A 17,910-nucleotide genomic window follows, 5' to 3' on the forward strand; every position below is an offset into this window, starting at 1 on the left:
AACTATGTAGTTACCTATATACTGTAACTTTTTTTTTATTATTATATAGATATTATTTCCATGAATCTTACATGAGAATCAAACTATGTAGTTTCCTATATACTGTAACTTATTGGATCATTTTATATACCCGGTATATTATTTCCATGAATTTTACATGAGAATCATTGTGCTAATATTACCAAAGCTACTGGTTTCCAACCTCCAAATAAAGAAATCTGCTCTCTCCCTCCCTTATGTCACCCATCCTTCCTCAGAAACTTCCTAGCCTTTACAGGAAAGTCATAGGAGGACCACACATCCTATAACCCCCCAAAAACAGTTTTATAAAAGAAGAAATGCAAAACTACATTTTGATGAACATGTATTCCATGGGGCTAAAATTCACTTTGGGATACTTCCATTGTTAATAAGTCAGTCATATATTAGACTGTAAGGACCTTTTTGCAAATCAGAGAACCTTAAAAACTAGAAGACAGGTTTTACAATTGACTTTTGCTACATTTAAAGAAAGGAAAATTTCTTACGAACTAGATTACCATTAGAAAAATAATCTTGACAGACTCAAGAAAATGAGTTTATCATGAAAACTTTGGTAAAATGACAATCAGAGAGCTTTGTATTTAATTAACTTTTGGAGAAGATTAAATAGGAGACCTTGCAGATGTTCGACCCTCAAAAGAGCTATTTTCTCTTAGGTACTAATTAATTCTACACCATTTCAGCTCGACTGTAAGTCCCTTAATCTTTACTGAGAATATCTGTAAAGTATTAAACTGTCAATCTCCTCAAACATAGCCTGGGATATAACGTTAATTTTAAGTACTTGTGGAACTGGTAATTTTGTGTAATTTTCTTGGAAAAATCATACAGGCTGCAAATATTTACGTGGGATAATTGGTGATCAAATCCGACTACAATTTTGGTCTCTGTGAGACGCTATCAGAAAACACGCTTATGAAAGTAGAAGCTCTAACAAAGAGCAGGGTATGGCTTGAAAGAAAACTCTTCTACAACTGTGCTATACTAATGGCTTCAAACAGATATAAAAACTGAAAAGGCAGAACCAGAGCCTGATTAATCTCTCAGCCAATTGGCACAGACTTTCTGATGAATACTTCTGGTACGCTAAGTTACACTGTACAGTGAAATTTGAGCTCACCCAGTTAATCTTTCAGATACCTAGATTCTTCCTAACTCTAAAGAAGAATTAGTTAGTAACATTGATCAGGATGTAGGTGTTCAGGTAATTGAAAGGTAGCTGTGAAGTAGTATTATATGGTTTATTATGCTTTTATTTTAGAATTTTTATAGTGTGCAATGAAATTCACATCACAGATTTTTTCTTGTGATTTAAATTTTGTAATTTCACATTTTATGCCCATGGTTTCTTTTAAAGAATGTTAAGTAATTGTAGTGTAATCTATCTTGTATTTTATTGTTGACATCATTATCTATTTATAGGCCTTAATGAATGGAGTTCTTCTTCCTGAAAAACATCTTAATGCTGAGGAATTTGAAGAAGTTGTCCTAATGGAAGTTATGCGCACAACTCAGACCTTACAACGGGCAGTTTACAAAGGAGAATTAGATGACAGACATGATGTCGTGGACTGGTTGATGGCCTTACCCAATATTATGCCCAGGTAGTAAAATCAACTCTCTCTCTCTCTCTCTCTCTCTCTCTCTCTCTCTCTCTCTCTCTCTCTCTCTCTCTCTGCACCCAGTCACACCCTTACTGTAAAGTGAGTTCCTGGGATTAGCCCAGCCCACCACCTCCGGCATCTCTCCCTACACTAGATTTTTAGTTACAAGTATTTGTACTGAAATAAGGGTGCAACAGGGTGCATTTCTTTGGATCAAGGTGTACCAGAGACTGTTCCTCTTTCAATCAGAATATTTAGCTTTTTTATTAGCATAATTTGTTTTGCTTCTCACATCACCAAGTATTATTTGTTGTCAGTAAATGTGCTTTTTAATCATATGTTGTGTGTATCCATTATTCAACATGAATATCTTCTGTAGGGCATTATGCAATAGAGAGACTTACCCCTCACATTTGCTGCCTCATGAATGACCTTTGAACTTTCATAGCAAATCCAAAGCAGCCTCCCCTTCTACACTCCTTTGTAGCTATTATTATAAAGGTCAATAAGAAAGTACTGTGACATACACCAACATTCATCTCAATTTATTTTATAATTCCTGTTACTGTACTGTCTTCATTCTGTATCTCGTATAGTGTAACAATATTATCTTTCTGATGGTGTGTGCATTTGTAACCATCTAATTTCCTATCCCGGTACTGTCATTTACCGTAGAATTACACTCATAGTTTATCATCATAGGATTATGTATCCAATATACAGTACACTATATCTAGTTTTAAAGCATTTAAACTGTTAAGCTAGTTTCCTTGGCAATTTTTCATGAACTGAAATACTTCAGCCAAAAAAAGTTAATCATCATGGGAAGTCCAGTTAATATATGTCTTAAGTTTATTGGATGTATTTTGTTAAAAATCATCTGCATAGAACCACCTTTGAAATTCATGGGTAGAGGTAAGGATTTTGAGTGAGGATGTTTTGAATCATTAAGAAGGCAGGTAACTCAATCCATCGAACTTAGACAGACATAGTGTCAAAGTGTATCTATACTTTTAACTCCTGTGAAGGCGAAATTCACATTATGAAAGGACAGTAACCTATAATGTAATGCTTCCTGTATTTTCAGACTTAATGAAAGAATCCTCAGTACTAAGACATCATCTTACATTGATCTTACTGGAGTAATAAGTTCAACCACAAAGGAGTTATCTGTGGACGCCTTTAGAAATTTAAGAGCCCCTGAGATGACGGCAGCCATTGCAAACTCTTGCCATTACATTACAACAAAGAATGAGCCCACCCTCCGTTTTCTAACATCTTGGATTGTTGCTGATTTTGATACTTCTGAAGGAAGAGCGCTGTTATTAGAAGCCATAAAGTACTTGGTATGTATGCCATCATACAAAATTAGAAATGAAGGGTCTTCTCTTTTATAAAATCCTCAGCTTATCGTGGAATATATATGTAGTGTTCATAAGGTCTTTTTGAATAAATACACTATAAGTAATTATATTTGGGCAAGTAGAGATCATATAAGTAATGAAATTATTTGAATTAGGGAAATTGGTCCCCCATTAACCAGAAAGTTCATATTTTGTGAAAGAATTGCCATTGAGAATTTTCTCTGTAGTGTTCTGATTATGTTCTAATTAGCCTATAGTATTTCTTGAAAGATGTAGAGGCTGTCTTAGATTTCCTATGAGTTAATGACTAATCAGAGTAGCTCGGTTACATTTATTTGGAATATCAATTTTTTAACATAGAATATGTATTTTTCAGCGAGAAAGCAACAGCATGCGTGTTTGTGCCATCCATAACACCAGTCCTTCTAATGGAAAGCTGATGTTCAGCAAAATTGTTGAAGTTGCTCAGAATACATTAGCTCCAGCTGTGGCAAGACAATTTCTTGCAAAATTATTGGAAAGTGACAATGCAAAAAAATTGATTGATGGGACCAAGAAATTAACTGATTTTGAAATGGTTGTAAGTATCATTTAATGAAGGTTTGGGTAATTTTGTAATGTCAAATTGCTGTGGTAAATATTTATAGTTTGAATTTTGCATGATACTTTTTCTATAAGTTTGTAAGGTACATCCTAGGCAACAGAAATGTACAATAATGGCAAAAACACTCAGTGGCCAAAGGCAGGTTGTAGGATCAGATTGATCCTTACATCCTTAAATGCTGAAAAGGCATCTTCACCATGCAGCAACCAACAGTTTGCCTGTTTTCCAAAAGGCTAAACAGAAAACTTGTGGAATTTTCCCCCAACATTCCAAACCTATGGGCAGCATTCAAAGATGCATTCCAACACTCATGGGAAAACCTGGATACATGCGCCTTTCACTTCTACCAGATTTGTCGAATAATCAACTAGGTGTAGAGGACGTCATGGGTTAGGATGCTGTGAGATAGCCACAAGCGAAATGTTAGCTTGATTTGATTATGTTCCAATTAGAGGTACATGGAGAGCTACCCTTGTGGCCCACCCTTCTCTGCTGCCAGCAGCACCTTCAGAGGTTACATAACTTGATTAGGCTCCTTTTTGTAAGTACCTTTAAAGACCCTCTGCATCTATCTACCAGGGGACATAGGCCATCTCTGGCAATTGGTGTCCTGATGTTCTTTGGCTCTCAGAAAAATATATACCGTAATGTGTTTTTTCTCATGCTAATACAAAAGGATGATTTTAAGATATCTGACTAGAATTTTTGAAGGGATGAGCTAGGAAAATTGTAGTACAAATAAAACAGCAGAGATACTCTACTTGAAGGCTGAAAAATAGCATGAACCCTCAGAGATTGAGATGATTTGAGAATTTGTAGAAATGGAATAAGAATATTAAATATTAAATTTGAAAAGTAGCTGGATATTGGTAAGGTCCTGAAGGTTATGGTAAAAGGCCATTGGGGGTAATTCAACCAGAAGATGCATAAAAAAGAAGTGGAAAAAACCTCTAACTTGTGTAACCCCATAGAGGAAAAACATGGCATAATATGAAGATATATGAGTGTCTTGATATGGAATATTTTTTTTTACATGACATATAATCAAAATGTTTTATTCTTTCTGAGCATGTAGTGGTATTAATTACTTATTTTCTTTCAATTTTAGGGAGTAGACATGGATGCATTCCAAGCTCGGTTAACTTCACTAAAAGATGATATTTTTAAAATCCACTCGTCATTCTGCAGCAACGTAAGTTTATTGTTGTTCCCACTGGGGTGTAAACAGTTGTCAGTATAATTGTGTACTATATTCTGTACAGTATATCTTTTATCAATTGCTTTTTAATTTCCACCCAATTTATTTTTTATAGACTCCATCCTTCTTTTATCTTGCAGTTACCAGTTTTATGTGTACTGTTTTATGAGATATCTATTTTGTTGACTTCAAAAAGGATTATGTTGAAATCTTGGTAATTTCTCAATATTTGCTCCCAGTTGTCTATGATGTTTGAGAAGCCAGTTTGCATTACTTTTCCCTTTATTTTTAGACTTCTGTTTTGCTTTTTCAGGTCCTTTCACTTCCTGCAGGAGAGAGGACTGTCATTGCTAATGGACGTGTCTTAGGAGTCCTTAGAAAAGAGGAAAAATTTGTTCAGGAAGACTTTGGTTTATTAGAAAAGTATGTCCATTCAACAATTGGAGAAAAGATTACTGACATCCTAAATGGGGAAGGTAATGTCTAGTGTCAGATGTTTTTTTATTTTATGAATTACAGTTCTTAGTTGCCTAAGATGAATAGATTTTGTTTTTCTAAAACGTTCAAAGTAATTCAACTTATTTTATTATAACAAGTAGTGCTGCTAGGACTAGGAGAAGGTATTTTGTAGCTTATGTCCAGTACCCATTGTTAAAATCTTTGTTTGATCATATGCGTAACCAAACATTTTGTTCTTTAAATAGATACAGGTAGTCGTCGACTTTCGACAGAGAAATTGACTGAGAGACGCTTCATAAGTCGATTTTGACGTATTTCGAACTCAAAGAATGATGTTTCCATAGATTTATTATGATGCGTCATGATTCGGCAATCATCTTGATCATATTTTATCAATATTTTCTTACTGTTTATCATTATTTAATTTACTGATTCATAGGATATCATACATACATACATATACCAAGGCACTTCCCCAAATTTGGGGGGTAGCCAACATCAACAAATTAAACAAAAACAAAAAAGTGAACCTCTACTCTCTACTTTCCTCCCACCCTAACAAGGGACTCAACCGAGTTCAGCTGGTACTGCTAGGGTGCCACAGCCCACCCTCCCCCGTTATCCATCACAGATGAAGCTTCATAATGCTGAATCCCCTACTGCTGCTACCTCCGCGGTCATCTAAGGCATCGGAGGAAGCAGCAGGGCCTACCGGAACTGCGTCATAATCACTCGCCATTCATTTATATTTCTAGCACGCTCTCTTGCCTCTCTCACATCTATCCTCCTATCACCCAGAGCTTCCTTCTCTCCATCCATCCACCCAAACCTTGGCCTTCCTCTTGTACTTCTCCCATCAACTCTTGCATTCATCACCTTCTTTAGCAGACAGCCATTTTCCATTTTCTCAACATAGCCAAACCACCTCAACACATTCATATCCACTCTAGCTGGTAACTCATTTCTTACACCCGTTCTCACTCTCACCACTTCGTTCCTAGCCCTATCTACTCGAGATACACCAGCCATACTCTTTAGACACTTCATCTCAAACACATTCAATTTCTGTCTCTCCATCACTTTCATTCCCCACAACTCCGATCCATACATCACAGTTGGTACAATCACTTTCTCATATAGAACTCTCTTTACATTCATGCCCAACCCTCTATTTTTTACTACTCCCTTAACTGCCCCCAACACTTTGCAACCTTCATTCACTCTCTGACGTACATTTGCTTCTACTCCATTTGCTGCAACAACAGACCCCAAGTACTTAAACTGATCCCCCTCCTCAAGTAACTCTCCATTTAACATGACATTCAACCTTGCACCACCTTCCCTTCTCATACATTTCATAACCTTACTCTTACCCACATTAACTCTCAACTTCCTTCTCTCACATACCCTTCCAAATTCTGTCACTAGTCGGTCAAGCTTCTCTTCTGTGTCTGCTACCAGTACAGTATCATCCGCAAACAACAACTGATTTACCTCCCATTCATGGTCATTCTCGCCTACCAGTTTTAATCCTCTTCCAAGCACTCGAGCATTCACCTCGCTCACCACTCCATCAACATACAAGTTAAGCAACCATGGCGACATCACACATCCCTGTCTCAGCCCCACTCTCACCGGAAACCAATCACTCACTTCATTTCCTATTCTAACACATGCTTTACTACCTTTGTAGAAACTTTTCACTGCTTGTAACAACCTTCCACCAACTCCATATAACCTCATCACATTCCACATTGCTTCCCTATCAACTCTATCATACGCTTTCTCCAGATCCATAAACGCAACATACACCTCCTTACCTTTTGCTAAATATTTCTCGCATATCTGGTTAACTGTAAAAATCTGATTCATACAACCCCTACCTCTTCTAAAACCACCCTGTACTTCTAAGATTGCTTTCTCTGTTTTATCCTTGATCCTATTAATCATTACTCTGCCATACACTTTTCCAACTACGCTTAACAAACTAATACCTCTTGAATTACAACACTCATGCATATCTCCCTTACCCTTATATAGTGGTACAATACATGCACAAACCCAATCTACTGGTACCATTGACAACACAAAACACACATTAAACAATCTCACCAACAATTCACCAACTAATCACTCACTTCAACATCTCAGCTCTCACACCATCCATACCAGACGCTTTTCCTACTCTCGTTTCATCTAGTGCTCTCCTCACTTCATCTATTGTAATCTCTCTCTCATTCTCATCTCCCATCACTGGCACCTCAACACCTGCAACAGCAATTATATCTGCCTCCCTATTATCCTATGCTCTATTAATACATTTTTGTATTCTATTTTTAAATTTTGGAAGCATTATACCAAGTAAGAATTACTGAATTTTTTTTGTTTACCTTTGGTTATGATGAGCTGATCTGAAGGTTCCGCTACCGTATCGAAAGATGGTGTACTTTTTATATAATTTCTTAACTTATTCAAAATATCTTCTTGATGAATATTACATATGTTACAGGAAATTTTAGTTTTTTAGTTGTCATGCAAAAACGTTCTCACTCTTTCTCTGTGCATGTGTGTGTGTTCGCGTGTATACAGGTAGTTCAGTTTATAGCTTTGTACAACATTTAATTTTTAGTTCATGATTAAGCCATCATATTTCATTAGCCAATATTGTGTTTAATTGTGGTTTACTAAAGCATGTTCATATTCTATTTTTCAATTTATTGAGCATTTCAATAATTAACAATTACTTTTGATTTACTTTTGGTTGGCATCAGGTGATCTCAAGGTCACACTGCTGTATTGCGATTATGCGCACATACACTACGAATAACACGGAGTTATATATAATTTTCTTAACATTCGAAACCTTTTCATAATAAATATTACATCAGCACCAATATGTTATAGGCATTACAGTTTCCATACAGTTCGTTTATAGACCTTAATATTAGTTATCATAAGAATATTATCTCTCTCTCTCTCTCTCTCTCTCTCTCTCTCTCTCTCTCTCTCTCTCTCTCTCTCTCATATATATATTTTGATTTTTAATTCACTGTTAAATCTTCATATTTCTTTGGACATTATTTGAAATTTTTTGTATCATTACTTGATGTTTTGATTATGGGAATACAGTATTAGTAATGCATGTAAAGGAAATCACTTGATTTACCTCTTGCCTTCCTCCAGAATATGATGTCATCAGACTTTTCTCAAATTAATGGTAAGTTGTACTATTCTCATAACTACTGATTCAGACCACTAAAACACTTGATATCGTTGCTCGGCATTTCGATGATAGGAATGCTGTAGTAATTTTACCTGTACTCGGTAACACACCGAAAGGAAACAATTCGGTTTTCCAGCGTGCTTCCGCCAGAAATATGACTACAAAGAATGACTTGCAAAATATGTAAATTCCTTTTCTTTTTTCTTGCAAGAAATGAAAGAAAATACTAACTTACCAAGCAAACATATTTCATTTTCAGAATGTAAAAGAAAATATGTTATTTTCTTGTCCTATTAGTATACTTTCTTTACATAAATATTTGCTGTACTGTATTTCGTTTTAATGTACTTTTATTGCTTCTCAATTCATTATTTAGTCTTGACAATAATAGTAAAGTTCTCATTAGTCAAAATGAGCTGGCATTGTTGTAGAGTGAGCAGAAAGAACAATAACCTGCGTAGCGGACTTGCAGAGTAAAGTATCCATATATGAACAATAGAATATAATTAAAGAAAGAAAGAATTACTTCCAAAATATAGAATTAAAATAAGATTTCAATGCATAAGACTAAAAACAAATAATAAAGAATCTATAATTTTATTGCAAATTCTCTAGAAGGTTGTACATGGACTGCTATCAGTTGCACATAACAATCCATAGGAAATAATGAAAACTAAGATTGAGTGTTCCCTTATGCAAGAAAATAAACTCAAAATTGAATGGCCATGTTATGTTTAGAGAATAGTGGTTGTATGGGAACTACCACACATAAATCAAATAGATATAAGAACAGGACAAAGAGCATCTCAGGTAGTACAGTAATTCAGTCAATTATGCAAAACGTTAGAATGTGTGATGTTGAGTACCTCTGACTACTTAAAAGTAAATCTTGTTAATGTTGAAATGTGACTCAATCTCTTCAAAGTGTTCAACTATAGTAATCTTTTTCCCAAGGTTAAATGTAGTAATTTTCATTACCTTCGCCAACAAAGTTGGAAGGTGGGTTATGTTATACTCCCTAACCGTGTGTGTGTGTGTTTGTTTGTGAACAGCTTCCTGGCCACAATTTTAATCGTAGAGTAATGAAACTTGCAAGGATTAACTTTAATGTAAAAAGCTGGAAACTATTAAATTTTGGAAGGTCAAGGTCAAGGTCACTGTCAAGCAAAATGTCCAATTCCCATCATGTAATCAGCCATAAGTTTGGACATTGTTGTCACAGTGACTTCAAACTTGGTTCATAATTGAGTGTATGAAAATCCCCGCTAATTAATACATGTTAAGGTCAAAGGTCAAGGCCGAGAAGTAAGCTGCCACGGCTGAGGTCTGTGCTCTATTGAGTGCCCCTCTAGTCTGTGTATGTTTTTATAGATAGGTAACTCTGAAGTGGTGTTATTTTTTTCCCAGGTTCATCATTAAGTGATGATATCAGTGATATGATGATGAAAGTAGCCGGAGTTTTGCAAACTAAGCCTCAGTCAAAGGGACGGACAAATGTTTCCCTTCGTTCAGAGCTATACTCTGTGATCAAATTGCCAGCTAAAGATCCAAATGTACCGGCATTTGATGTTGTGGCAATCTGTGATCCAATATCAAAGGCTGCTCAGAAAATAGGACCTTTGCTGCTCGTTCTTCAAGAAGTTATCAATGCTAATATTCGTGTTGTGCTTAATGCTAGGGAAAAGCATTCTGAAATGCCACTCAAAAGGTATGTATGAAATGTTCCAGATATGATTTTTTCTTAAACTTTTTCTTATTTTTAAGTCGTAGCACAAATTTATATACTGTATTCAGTCTTCATATTTTATACAAAGGACTCCCTGATACTTGAAAGTTTTCTTTGGCCAAGTTATAAGAGTCCAACATTTACTTCTGTTATGATATTCATTAATTTTTTTATAAACTCAATCTCTCAGTATTCTTTTTGATATACTGTAAGAAATTTACCATTATTTCCATGAATCTTGTTAAGAAATCATGAACTATTAATTGTGGAAATATCAGCTGCACAACTGGGCAACTTTAGATTTAGAAATTATTGAAATATTTTCTCACCAGACATTCTCATTTCTCCTTTGAATAGAATAGACATATCCTACAACTAAAATGTAAGCCAAAATCATGTCAACAGAATCATTAGACACGGGAAATAGAAGATTGTCACATATTACCAGTTGAATTAAATGCTTTCTCCATGGTAGACTGTATTAACTTTCCACATTGTGAATAATTTTTTCCACTACCACCTCTGTACAGTAGTGTGAGACTGTAGTTAGTATTTTAGTGACTGCTGTGTTGAATTCTAATTTGTTTCGACGCGATATACAAACCTCGTAATCATTTAATATAGGAATTTGCTTCAGTACAGCTGAAACAGCCGAAGAGAAAAAAAACCAGGCAGTTATGCGGATGGTTAGCTGGTGGTAAGCGGCCCCCCCCCCTCCACCGCCAGCTCGCTTTCATCATCCACTCACTTCAGCTCAACAGGAATGGTTGTGCTACACTCCGCTCTCTGCGCTGCAGCCCTTTTCCTTCTCTTGTGATTGTGTGATTGTTATGGAGGAGAAAGTTACTTGTAAGATGCGATATTGTGTAGGCCTTGGCTGGCGCTGTAGTAGGTGGCTTTCGTCACCTTCTGTAGACCCGCTCACGCTCTGCCCAACATGCAGGGAAAATCTTGCTCTCAAGGTTCTCCTTACCGTGAGTGTGAATCCTGGCCGCCCTTGCAGTGGGAAGCTTTCACAAATATCGCTGGACCCCTAAAGTTTTTTCTGCTTCGGAGAGCTCGCCTCTTTCGAAGAAGAAGAAGGGGGAGCTGGTGCAAAGTGTGTCGTCTCAAGAGACTGCCACAGCGAAGTCTACTCACGCCCTCTCTGAGTCTGTGGAGGGTGTGCGTATGATTTTGGGGAGCTCGGATTCACAACCTGCCGGTGATTTCTCGGGTTTCGCCGGGAGAGCGGGTGATCTTACCACTCCCGCTACTTTGCCAATCTTGAGGGACACCCGGCAGATTGTTGGACCATCTGATACCAATGAAGACACGTTATCTGGTAAAATGGGGGAACTTAGGGCGTTTCTCGGATTATCTGGTAAGTCAGACTTGGATTTTTTAAAACGCCGTTCAACTCTGGCGGACAAGCTTGAACAACGTCATTTGAATGATCCGATTGTTGATGAACACATGAATGTAACTGATTTTGTAACTTTATCGACTCCCATGTTTCTTGATGCCCCTGTTGTTGTTAACCATGTACCTGATAAAGCATTTGCTCTTGGCAAAATAACTGCAGGACTCCCTGTTAAAACAAGGGAGAATGGTTTTAAACACTGAGGTTTCTTTAATGACTGCTGGCAAACCCTTTACAGCTTTGCCTGCAAGTCAGTTAAAATTAAAATCTGGCAAAACTCCCGCTGATACAATATGTTTTTCAGGTTCACCACGTTCATCGACCACGTCTCTTCCCACGGACATGGCTCAGGTTGTTCATCCTCGTCCAGTGTCGTCTGCTGTTGCCTCGACCACCGTTCCAGTACCTCGGAGGGGGGCTCAAGAAAACGAAACGTGGGCGATATTCCTCTTCTAGCTCCTCCTCCTCTCTCTTCCTCCTCTCTTTCCTCCTCTTCGTCTTCATCTTCTGACTCTGGCTCTTCTCCCCCAAGTAGAAAGAGGAAGGGGAAGAAGAGAAAAGCGAAGAGGGCCAGGAAGGCTAGTCACAGTCAAAGGGACATGGCGCCCTGAGACACCTCTTCTCCTCCGGAGGATGAGGGCTACGCGAGAGAATCCGTTGTTCCCTGCCCTTGTGGGATTGTTCACGGCGAATCTCACACAAGGCCTCCAAGCACGACAACCGCGCTCGAGGGCTTAGGTATCGTCTCCTGTAGCATGGTGACGGGGTCCTCGGGCCCCTGAACTGCTGTTCAGACTCAAATAGAACCGCTCTTGAGCGGGGAAATGAGAGTCCCGGCTTCGGCATGAGAAATCACAGCTGTGGTCTTTCGTGAAGAATCCGCGGTACGCACGACTACCTCCGTGGGGGTAGCCACGCAGACCGACTCCGCGACTCTTGTGTCGCATAAGCAAGGAGCAGGCCCAGACAGCCGCGTACTCGACCCGCGCGACTCGGGCCCTGCATGGAGTCACCTTGCGGCTCAGCCTGCGACATGGGGGTCGGTCATGCACAACCAGACTAGCTCTCGCGCATACCAGCCGCGCAAGTTGCAGCTAACCCTCATGCTTTCTGGCCGTGTAACAGGTGAAGCCGCGCACACCACTCGCGCGACTAACCTGTTCACACCTTCTGGTGTGAGCACTGCAGTTTCCAGCGACCCCGCTCACGCTCGAGCGCCTTCGGGAGCTTCGAGGGGCTCGCAGCGACCAGTCACGCACTGGGTCGCAGTGGGAACCTCTATGCATTCCGTCGGGGATGAACACTGCCAGGGTCCTTCCTCAACTCCTGAATACACGCCTGGTTTGGTCTTGGGACCAGAGCTAGCGTATTCTTGGGGGATGTCATCATCCGTGCAGCATGTCGCTTCCCCTACACCTACGTATGTAGCGGGACCGAGGGAAAAGCCACCTCCACAGCCTTCGCCGGCCGTGGAGACGGAAGATCCCGAGGTGGAGTCACTGTACCTAGAGGTCATTAACCTCATGGGTGAGATTAATGGCCTCAGGGCTCCTCCTGTGGTAGTGTCTGAGGATAAGTGTACAGCCTTCGAGATCCTATGGGGAGCTCCCAAAGGCAGTTCACGGCCCATCACACTACCCTGGTCGAGACAGGCTGCTCGAGCATTGGACCGAGTGAGTGACTAGATCGCAGGACCTAGTGACTCGCTTAGGAGCCAAGGTTTGAACAAACTTTTCCCTCAACCACTCCAGCGACAGAAGAGGTACTACGTCACAGAATCTTCTGTGCCTTATCCTCTTCTTCTCGACCCCGCAGTCGGAGCACTTGCTGGTGGTTCCTTGGTCGTGAGTTTGAAATCTCAGTGTCTTCTTCTCGGCCTCTGAGATTTTAACAATGGAGTCCATCTCTGTAGCTGCTCTCCAGGGTGCTTCGTGGCTCGACCACTGATTTGGTACGGCCACAGTGTTCGTGGGGAACACCAAGCTTTCTACCCTAAACACATGGAGCAGTACAGGAATCTGGCTTTGTCTGGTGGCAAAGCTGTTGCTTTTCTCTTGGACTAGCTTGCTACCCAGGATGCCAATCTGATCTTCAAAAAGCGTGAGGCAGTAGCTGCTTGTTTGGTGAGACAGAATGGTTCAGGAGAGGCCCTGGCACTCAGGAACGCTCCTATTAGAGCTGCAACTTCTGTCTTTTCACCAGAGGAAGTTCGGGTCGCGTGGGATAAATGGCGCCTCGACTCGGACTCCATTATCCACTAGGACCTGGTCCCGCAAAACTGTCTGCGGCCAGGCCGAATCAGGCCAAGCCCATGGGAAGTAGCAAGGGTACCGCTGGTCGTGCTCCTGCTGCTCTTGTGCAGCCAAGACCTGCTCCTGTTCAGAAGGGTTCTGCCCTTAAACAGACCTTTCAGCCTCCCTCTGGAGCTCCTCCACGTCGTGGAAAGAACAGGGGCAAGCGAGGGAAAGGGAAACGCTGAGATTGACTTTACCCTTCCCATGCTGCCAAAGGTAGGGGGATGCCTATCGCGCCATTGGGTGATGTGGCAGCATGTACGCTCCAACATCTCCGAAGGCTCTGGCCTTAGAGGCGGAGGTCCTGGAAATGTTAGAGAAGGATGCGCTAGAAGTTGTACATGATCAGTCACCAGGGTTCTACTGTCGTCTCTTCCTTGTCGAGAAGGCAACAGGCAGTTAGAGACCGATCATCGACCTTTCGCCATTGAACAAGTTTGTTCAGCAAACTGCGTTCAAGATGCTGACAGTTTGCACTGTGCTATTTGCCATCATGCAGTACGACTTCATGCTTTCGATAGACTTGAAGGACACGTAGTACCAGTTCATCGGTCGTCTCGAAAGTACCTCCGATTCACCTTCTAGGGCACGGTTTACCAGTTCAAAGTCCTGTGCTTCGGACTGTGCACAGTTCCCCAGTGTTCACGCGAGTATTCACGACGGTAGCAGCTTAGGCCCACTCGAGGGGCATCCGCCTACTGATGTATCTCGACGACTGGCTGATTCTCGCTCCCTCGCAGGAGCAGTTGATTCAGGACCGAGACTCGCTTTTGGCAGTTTGTCGCGATCTGGGGATCATGGTGAACTACGAGAAGTCAAACCTTATTCCCAAGCAGAAGGGGAAGTATCTGGGAATGCTGATCGACTCGGCAGCAGCTCACATTCTTCCTTTGGAAGAACGGATCAGCCGACTCAAAAAGAGGTTGCGCAACCGTTCCTGTTGCAAGAACATCTTCCAGTCCTCCAGTGGCAAGCTTTTCTAGGTCACCTCTCCTCGCTGAAGAAGCTCGTTCCTCTCGGGCGGATCCATCTCCGCTCCCTTCATTGGTGTCTAAAGGAGCGGTGGTCGTCAGCCACTGATCCTCGCCGACCACTGCTCCTTCCTCTCGTCCGGTTCTCATGGAACGCGAGGTAAGGAAGGATATCCTTTGGTGGCTCAACGAGGAGAACCTCATGAGAGGGTTTCTCATAAACCCTCCTCCTCCACAGTTCTGTCTGTTCACAGATGCATCCACGATAGGTTGGGGGTGCACACCTGGACGACGTATTTGTGTCAGGTGCGTGGTCGGAATAGGAGAAACTCCTGCACATCAACGTGCTGGAAATGATGGCAGTCTCGAGAGCACTCATTCATTTCCATGCCCGTTTGAGAGAGCACTCGGTAGTGCTGAGGAGCGACAACACGTCCGTGGTCGCTTACGTCAACAAGTAAGGGGGCGCGCTCTCACGTCCCTTGCAGCAGTTGATGAGGCAGGTGTTTCTGTGGGCAGAGTCAACAAGTAACCTTGTCAGTCAGGTACATTCCAGGCAAGAGAAATGTTCTGGCAGACGCCCTAAGTTGCAGAAACCAGTTAATATGGGCAGAATGGTCTCTTCACCCTTGGGTAGCGAGTCGAGAACTCGACCTCTGGGGAGAACCATGCATCGACCTATTCGCAACAAGGCACAACACCAAGCTTCCCGTGTTTTGCTCTCCAGTACCAGATTCCGCGGCTGTGTTCGAGGACACACTACTACATCCTTGGGATCGACTGGATTGCTACGCGTTTCCCCCCTTTTGCTTGCTTCGTGCAGTCCTGTCCCGGGTCCTAGTAACCCCAGGACTCAGGATGACTCTCATTGCTCCACTATGGTCACACATGGAGTGGTTTCCCAATCTGTTGTCGCTCCTGGTCGAGGCACTGAGAGAGCTACCTCACTGGTCCAATCTCCTTTGGCAACCCTTGTCGAGCAGGTACCACCAGGTGGTGCAGTCGCTCAGACTTCACGTGTGGAGACTATCAAGCATCTCCTCAGAACGCAAGGCTTTTCGCGACTCGCTGCAAGAGAGATTTCAGGGTACCTTAGAAGATCCTCCTTCTCAATCTACCAGGGGAAGTGGTTGGTCTTCTGTGATTGGTGTAGTGGAAGGGGTATCTCTCCAGACGGAGCCTCTCTGACTCAGATTGCAGACTTCCTAGTCTTTCTTCGCAGAGATAAGCTCCTTTCGGTTTCTGCCCTTGCAATGGTGTTCCATCTGAAAGGCATAGATATCTCCAACGCCCTCGAGATTTCTATGCTCCTAGGTAGTAGGTTGGCCAGGGCACCAGCTGCCCGTTGAGATACTACCTCTAGAGAGTTATGGGGTCCTTTGACTAGCCAGACAGTACTACATTGGATCCTTCTCTCTGGTTACGGTTCTTTTCCTTTGCCTACTCATACACCGAATAGTCTGGCCTATTCTTTACAGATTCTCCTCTGTCCTCATACACCTGACAACACTGAGATTACAAAACAATTCTTCACCGAAGGGGTTAACTACTGCACTGTAATTGTTCAGTGGCCCCTTTCCTCTTGGCAAGGGTAGAAGAGACTCTTTAGCTATGGTAAACAGCTCTTCTAGAAGAAGGACACTCCAAAATCAAGCCCTTGTTCTTTAGTCTTGGGTAGTGCCATATCCTCTGTACCATGGTCTTCCACTGTCTTGGGTTAGAGCTTGCTTGAGGGTACACTCAGGGACAATATTCTATCTAATTTCTCTTCCTCTTGTTTTGTTAAATTATTTAAAGTTTATATAAAACATTTATTTTAATGTTGTTACTTTTCTTAAAATATTTTATTTTTCCTTGTTTCTTTTCTTCACTAGGCTATTTTCCCTGTTGGGGCCCCTCGGCTTATAGCTTCCTGCTTTTCCAACTAGGGTTGTAGCTTAGCAATTGATAATAATAATAATGATAATAATAAGAGATTTGAACAGTCGTGTCCCCCGAGGAAACTTCGAGTTCCCCAGTGGGATGTCGCTCTAGTTCTCAGGTCTCTTACTCATGCTCTGTACGAAACCTTGAGCCGTGCCTCAGACAGGCACTTGACCCTTAAGAATGTTTTTCTGCTAGCCTTAGCATCGATGAAGAGAATTTGGGCCTTACAAGGCCTCTCTTTTAATGTTACTCACGCAGAGGGTTGGAAGGATCTCCTTGAGTTTTGTGCTAGAGTTTGTGGCCAAGACTCGGAACCCAGCAATCCACGATCCCAGGTTCGAGGCCTTCACTATTCCTTCCTTACCGGATGCGGCGAGTGACAGTTCAGGTGAGAGGCTTCTCTGTCTCGTCAGGTGTCTCCAGTGCTATCTTAAGCGAACGAGGCATCTCAGACCTGAATGTTGACGACTCTTCGTTAGCACCAGCAGAGCCAAGAGGGAGGTTTCGAGGGACACGATATCCTTCTGGATCCATGAAACCATCCTCAAGGTGTATGAGACTTTCTCAAGAGTCCAAGCACCAGCGAAGGTTAAAGCTCACAAGATCAGGGGCATTGCCCCCACACTCGCTTTCAAGAGAAATCTTGCAGTGGGCCAGGTGCTGAAGGCTGGCGTTTGGAAATGCCAGACCACCTTTACATCGTTTTACTTGAGGGAATTTACGCACAAGTCCTTGGACACCTTTGTTCTTGGCCCTGAGGTAGCAGCTCAAGCTATTGTCTGACCTCTCCAGTTCTTCCGGGACAGGGAAGTCTCTTGTCTTGATTTTATGGTGTTTTTGGCAGTGGGAAAGCAGTGTGCATGTGCTCTGCCTTTCTCTGTCTCCTCCCTTGGAGTCCCATACATCAAGACAAGCCTTCCCAGGTAAGATTGTTAGAGTTTGTTTACAGGTATTCTCCCCCCCGTCTTCTGCTAGGCATGGAGGACAGTGGATGTATAAACCCATTGCCTTTTGGTTGTAGAGGTTCATCCAGTCCCTGCAACCCTAGGGTCGAGTGTCTCTTACATTCACGCTCTCAGGTCGCGCTATGCTCTTAC

The 17,910-nt window shown here is 41.7% G+C and overlaps 1 protein-coding gene across 2 annotated transcripts in view; it reads left to right on the plus strand.

The window, feature by feature from the left end:
• Uggt (UDP-glucose-glycoprotein glucosyltransferase) overlaps positions 1–17,910 on the plus strand; it is a 255,375-nt gene that overhangs the window by 143,959 nt on the left and 93,506 nt on the right. For both annotated transcript variants that reach the window (XM_068376676.1, XM_068376677.1), the window contains exons 11-16: positions 1,465–1,646; positions 2,734–2,992; positions 3,387–3,590; positions 4,723–4,806; positions 5,126–5,288; positions 9,902–10,202. In XM_068376676.1, the coding sequence (XP_068232777.1) occupies positions 1,465–1,646; positions 2,734–2,992; positions 3,387–3,590; positions 4,723–4,806; positions 5,126–5,288; positions 9,902–10,202 (1,193 nt within the window). The remainder of the gene's footprint in view (positions 1–1,464; positions 1,647–2,733; positions 2,993–3,386; positions 3,591–4,722; positions 4,807–5,125; positions 5,289–9,901; positions 10,203–17,910) is intronic.

This window comes from Palaemon carinicauda, chromosome 7 (genome assembly GCF_036898095.1).
Source record: "Palaemon carinicauda isolate YSFRI2023 chromosome 7, ASM3689809v2, whole genome shotgun sequence".
NCBI lineage: Eukaryota > Metazoa > Arthropoda > Malacostraca > Decapoda > Palaemonidae > Palaemon > Palaemon carinicauda.